At 54.5% G+C, this 6322-nt stretch overlaps 1 protein-coding gene across 1 annotated transcript; it reads right to left on the minus strand.

The window, feature by feature from the left end:
* Positions 1 to 1246: 1246 nt before the first annotated feature.
* On the minus strand, positions 1247 to 5878 carry LOC144501181 (tRNA uridine(34) hydroxylase-like). Its single transcript, XM_078224602.1, has 3 exons — positions 5635 to 5878; positions 2458 to 2566; positions 1247 to 1704 (listed from the first exon to the last, which is right to left on the minus strand). The coding sequence occupies exons 1-3, from the start codon at positions 5743 to 5745 to the stop codon at positions 1436 to 1438; spliced, it is 489 nt and encodes a 162-aa protein (XP_078080728.1). The 5' UTR covers positions 5746 to 5878; the 3' UTR covers positions 1247 to 1435.
* Between the last annotated feature and the right edge of the window lie 444 nt (positions 5879 to 6322).

The raw sequence follows: 6322 nt of genomic DNA on the forward strand, positions 1-6322 counted from the left end.
CGTACCCCAGTGAGAGTCAGTGTGTGTGGGACCCGTACCCCAGTGAGAGTCAGTGTGTGTGGGACCCGTGCCCCAGTGAGAGTCAGTGTGTGTGGGACCCGTACCCCAGTGAGAGTCAGTGTGTGTGGAACCCGTACCCCAGTGAGAGTCAGTGTGTGTGGAACCCATACCCCAGTGAGAGTCAGTGTGTGTGGGACCCGTACCCCAGTGAGAGTCAGTGTGTGTGGGACCCGTACCCCAGTGAGAGTCAGTGTGTGTGGAACCCGTACCCCAGTGAGAGTCAGTTTGTGTGGGACCCGTACCCCAGTGAGAGTCAGTGTGTGCGGGACCCGTACCCCAGTGAGAGTCAGTGTGTGTGGGACCCGTACCCCAGTGAGAGTTAGTGTGTGTGAAACCCATACCCCAGTGAGAGACAGTGTGTGGGACCCATACCCCAGTGAGAGTCAGTGTGTGTGGAACCCGTACCCCAGTGAGAGACAGTGTGTGGGACCCATACCCCAGTGAGAGTCAGTGTGTGTGGGACCCGTACCCCAGTGAGAGTCAGTGTGTGTGGGACCCGTACCCCAGTGAGAGTCAGTGTGTGTGGGACCCGTACCCCAGTGAGAGTCAGTGTGTGTGGAACCCGTACCCCAGTGAGAGTCAGTGTGTGTGGGACCCGTACCCCAGTGAGAGTCAGTGTGTGTGGAACCTGTGCCCCAGTGAGAGTCAGTGTGTGGAACCTGTACCCCAGTGAGAGTCAGTCTGTGTGGAACCCGTAACCCAGTGAGAGTCAGTGTGTGTGGGACCCGTACCCCAGTGAGTGTCAGTGTGTGTGGGACCTGTACCCCAGTGAGAGTCAGTGTGTGTGGAACCCGTACCCCAGTGAGAGTCAGTGTGTGTGGGACCCGTACCCCAGTGAGAGTCAGTGTGTGTGGAACCCGTACCCCAGTGAGAGTCAGTGTGTGTGGGACCCGTACCCCAGTGAGAGTCAGTGTGTGTGGGACCCGTACCCCAGTGAGAGTCAGTGTGTGTGGAACCTGTGCCCCAGTGAGAGTCAGTGTGTGGAACCTGTACCCCAGTGAGAGTCAGTGTGTGTGGGACCCGTACCCCAGTGAGAGTCAGTGTGTGTGGAACCTGTACCCCAGTGAGAGTCAGTGTGTGTGGAACCCGTACCCCAGTGAGTGTCAGTGTGTGTGGAACCCGTACCCCAGTGAGAATGGGGTATCTTCACGGGGGGTCTTGTGCAGTAATTACTGTCAAGCTCAGATTAGTCTTCACTGAAAGGTTTATTTGATTCTGAGATCCAGCAGCAAGCAGCCTGTCAGGATTGTGCTGAGCAGCCGAATTCCAGCATCGATATTCCCATTTGGATTGCTGAATCTCGGGATGCCACACCTCAGTAAATGAAGCCCGGTAAATCCGGCCAGTTGGAATGGGCTGGGATCTTGCTGTGCCCTCAGATGGGGGCCCTGAACTCTGGCCGCACCAGCTCTGCCCATTCTCGATTGTAGGGGTGGATCAGGCTGGTGGGCCGATCCTCACTGTCCACCAGGGCTTTGCTCTCATTGGCCCACTTGGCCAGACCCCCCTCCAGGTTGTAGACGTTCAGCGGGCCAGGACCCTCCGGACCCTGGCCCCGTGTGGAAAAGCTGTGGATTTTCTGCGCCATTTCAGAGCCGTGATATCCCGCTGTACAGTAACAAATAACTGTCTGATCCTGGGAACCTGCAAGAAAAGATAGTTAACATGGAGAAGCGACTTGTTCTGCTGGACTGAAGCAGGTTAATGGGGATCTGATCGACGCGTGCAGGGTTATAACAGGTTCAGAGAAAGTGAATACAGAATAGCTGCTTCCACTCACTAATTCTCCAAAGACTCGGGGACACAGACTCCGTCCCTGGTGTTGTGTTGTGAGACTCGGTCCTGAGAAACTTACCGCGGATTGAACCCATTTATTCCAGTTGTTGCAGACGGCACCAATAAATATCACCCCCCCCCGCCCCCCCCCCATAGACAACCACCCCCCCCGCCCCCCCCATACACAACCTCCCCCACCGCCCCACACACACACTCCAAAACCACCACCCCACCCCCGTATACACACACACACATACACACGCTCCAACACATCCCCAGTACACACACACCACCCCAAATACACACAGGCCCAAAATGATACACACAAACACATCAACATACTCTCCCCAGCACACACCCCACCTCAAATGGACACAAGCACGCACTCAACTACACCCACCCACCCTAAATAAGCACACCCACTAACCCCCCCCTCCCCCCCAAATACACAAGCTCAATGGGACGTCCGGTTCAGAGTCTGGCTTGTCTGTGACCCCCATTAGTTCCAGTTGCTGCAGACAGTGTCTGTACTTTAACCGTCTCCCGGGCTGGAGGCTGGGTGGGGCGGTCCTGTCCAAACAGCAGTGAAGGACCCGCAGATGGGAGTTAGACTGCCCCTACCTTCCAATCCCAGATTCTTCACCAAATGATCCATGTCAGTGGTTTCTGGGTCAACGCGAACGGCTCCTTGTAAGTGACTGATCTGGTATTCTCCCGGACTCCGAACATCCTGGAACAACAGGAAGACACAACCTGAGTCTTGGTAAGGGAACACGCCTCACTCCCTCACTCCCTCCCTCCTCACTCCCTCACTCCCTCCCTCCTCACTCCCTCACTCCCTCCCTCCTCACTCCCTCACTCCCTCCCTCCTCACTCCCTCCCTCCTCACTCCCTCACTCCCTCCCTCCTCACTCCCTCACTCCCTCCCTCCTCACTCCCTCACTCCCTCCCTCCTCACTCACTCCTCACTCCAGCTTCTGAAGCTAAATCTCCCAAAACCCTTCACAGGGAGGGTGAGTTGTCAGTCGTGTGGGAGAGGGAATTGTGGTCCCTGATCCAATGCCCAACACTGACTGATTCTCAATGAACCAGGCTCACTGGGACAGGAGGAGGCCATTCAGCCCCTCTAGCCTGTTTTTTAACTTTTAAAATTCATTCTTGGGACATTGTGCGTCACTGGCTGGTCAGCATTTATTGCCCATTCCCTAGTTGCCCTTGAGAGGGCAGTTGCGAGTCAACCACATTGCTGTGGCTCTGGAGTCACATGTAGGCCAGACCGGGTAAGGACGGCAGATTTCCTTCCCTAAAGGACATTCGTGAACCAGATGGGTTTTTACAACAATCGACAATGGTTTCATGGCCATCATTAGGCTTTTAACTCCTGATTTTCATTGAATTTCAGTTTCACTATCTGCTGTGAGGGGATTCGAACCCAGGTCCCCAGAACATTACCCTGAGTCTCTGGATAGCCAGTTCAGTGACAATACCACTGCACCACTGCTTCCTGTATTCAATTCGATCCTGGATTCTCTGTAGCTGAAATCCAATTTCCCACACTGGGTCCATATCTCTGACTGCACTGAGCCAATAGAATTCCATCAATTCCAGTCTTCAACTCTCCAACTCATCCCCGGAGATCCACAGCTTTCTGGGGGCGAAGGTTCCAGATTCCCCCCTCCCCTGAGAAAGCGATTCCAGGCTTCATCCCTGGACGGTCGCCTTGTCCACTTGTTCTGGACTCACTCCTCATCCAGAGGAAATAGTTTCTCTATTGTCACCTGAAGTCCTTTAATTATTAACTCTGGCTCAGTGAGATCTCTGGGAGATCTGTCCATCGATGTGTGATCAGAGACAACTGATCATTTTCCCTCACTTCCCTTCATACTCTTGCAACTCGGCCAACGTTGTCTACCTGATACGCTGCAGGAAAGGATGTCCCGAGGCATGGTACATTGGGGAAACCATGCAGACGCTACGACAACGGATGAATGAACACCGCTCGACAATCACCAGGCAAGACTGTTCTCTTCCTGTGGGGGAGCACTTCAGCGGTCGCGGGCATTCGGCCTCTGATCTTTGGGTAAGTGTTCTCCAAGGCGGCCTTCACGACACACAACAGCGCAGAGTCGCTGAGCAGAGACTGATAGCCAAGTTCCGCACACATGAGGATGGCTTCAACCGGGATCTTGGGTTCATGTCACACTATCTGTAACCCCCACGACTTGCCTGGACTTGCAATATCTCACTAACTGTCCTGGCTGGAGACAATACACATCTCTTTAACCTGTGCTTAACCCTCTCTCCACTCACATGGTCTGCACCTGTAAAGACTTGATTACCTGTAAAGTTTCGCATTCCAACTATGACCTTGTAATTGTGTCTCTGGCTATATATGCCCCGTTTGTGAACCCAACTCTTCACTCACCTGACGAAGGAGCAGCGCTCCGAAAGCTCGTGCCACCAAATAAACCTGTTGGACTTTAACCTGGTGTTGTGGGATTCTTACTGTGCTCATTTCCCACTCACACATTTACTTTCAAATTTTATCCATCGATCAGGAGAGGCCAGCCCGGGACAGAGGAGAACAAACTGCGCTTCGCTCGATGATTCTGCCCTGCCAGGGTCTCGGAAACGGGGGTCAAGTGAAGGTGACGCCCCAACCCCAACCTCTGACCCTCATAAAGCTGCAGTTCATCATCATAGTCCTGAAGGAGGGACCTACCCTGAGTTAGCCTGACAGTGCGGCACTCCCTCAGCACTGACCCTCTGACAGTGCGGCACTCCCTCAGTACTGACCATAGAATCATAGAATCATAGAAACCCTACAGTGCAGAAGGAGGCCATTCGGCCCATCGAGTCTGCACCGACCACAATCCCACCCAGGCCCTACCTCCACATATTTACCTGCTAATCCCTCTCACCTACGCACCTCAGGACTCTAAGGGGCAATTTTTTTTTTTTTTAACCTGGCCAATCAACCTAACCCGCACATCTTTGGACTGTGGGAGGAAACCGGAGCACCCGGAGGAAACCCACGCAGACACGAGGAGAATGTGCAGACTCCACACAGACAGTGACCCAAGCCGGGAATCGAACCCAGGTCCCTGGAGCTGTGAAGCAGCAGTGCTAACCACTGTGCTACCGTGCCGACCATCTGACAGTGCGGCATTCCCTCAGTACTGACCATCTGACAGTGCGGCACTCCCTCAGTACTGACCCTCTGACAGTGCTGCACTCCCTCAGCACTGACCCTCTGACAGTGCGGCACTCCCTCAGTGCTGTTTCCCAATGTCGGGGAAGTTGACTGCTCTGCGTCTCAGGGGCAAAGACTGAAAATTGTCAACGCCGCCATTGCTGTGGCCCGGGTTTTACTGGGGGGATTGGAACCATTGAATATAAATCAGTTAACTAACAAGCTGAAGTTAGGCTGGCGTCCAGCTCCGAGGCTTCTGCATGCCACTATTCAATTCTGGAATGTTCTGTTGGAAGCTTGAAGCTTCCCCTCCCCCCTACCCCCCACTCCCCCCATTGTCCTGAGGATAATCCACCCCACACATCCCCCCCCCTCCCATTCCCATGGGCAGCCCATTCTTATCCCAGTCTCCTCCTGGAACAGGGTCATCCCCCTGCACCCCTGAGTCAGTGGGAGGCTCAGACCCCCCCACCCCCCCCCCCCCTGAGTCAGTGGGAGGCTCAGACCCCCCCCCCCACCCCTGAGTCAGTGGGAGGCTCAGACCCCCCCCCCCCAGTTGAAGAGCTGGCCTGACTGGGAGGGTTGATCGACCGGGAGAGCCTCACCAGCAGCAGCAAGCGCTCCCGTTTCTCCTTCAGCCATTGCTCCACCGTGTCCGCAGAAACATTCTCCACCGTGGGGAAGCGGTGTCGGATCCACTCAGTCACTGGCTCCATCTCCCAGTCGCCGGTTCGATTCCCCGGCCGCTCCCAGCTCCCCCCGGGGACAGAGTGTGAAATGTTGGGGGAGAGAAGCTTCCTTTGCAGAGAGTGAGACTCTCTCTGTTCAGCCTCAGCACAATCACTCACCCGACTCGGGTTAATTACTAACCGGGAACTGCCTGCGACATTTCACAGTAAGAGGCTGCTTCATCCCACACTCACTCTGGGCTGTAACCGGGATCTGGAATACTGAGCACAGTTTCATTGAAGGAGGATATATTCCCATTGGGATCAGCTTGGAGAAGGTTCACTGGTTCCTGGAATGAAGGGAGTATCTTACGAGAAAAGTTTAAAGTTTATTTATGAATTACAAGTAGGCTTACATTAACCCTGCAATGAGGTTACTGTGAAAATTCCCCTAGTCGTCACACTCCGGCGCCTGTTCGGGTACACTGAGGGAGAATTTAGCACGGCCAATGCACCTAACCAGCACATCTTTCAGACTGTGGGAGGAAACCGGAGCACCCGGAGGAAACCCACGCAGACACGGGGAGAATGTGCAAACTCCACACAGACAGTGACCCAAGCCGGG

This window comes from Mustelus asterias, chromosome 12 (genome assembly GCF_964213995.1).
Source record: "Mustelus asterias chromosome 12, sMusAst1.hap1.1, whole genome shotgun sequence".
NCBI classification, from domain to species: domain Eukaryota; kingdom Metazoa; phylum Chordata; class Chondrichthyes; order Carcharhiniformes; family Triakidae; genus Mustelus; species Mustelus asterias.

Excerpts from the sequence above, each read along its gene's own strand:
- LOC144501181 (XM_078224602.1), bottom strand. The coding sequence starts at position 5,745 with ATGGAGCCAGTGACTGAGTGGATCCGACACCGCTTCCCCACGGTGGAG. Across the intron at positions 2,567-5,634 it reads GGGAGCGCTTGCTGCTGCTG|GATGTTCGGAGTCCGGGAGA; the intron begins GTGAGGCTCTCC and ends CTGTTGTTCCAG. Across the intron at positions 1,705-2,457 it reads GAAGAATCTGGGATTGGAAG|GTTCCCAGGATCAGACAGTT; the intron begins GTAGGGGCAGTC and ends CTTTTCTTGCAG.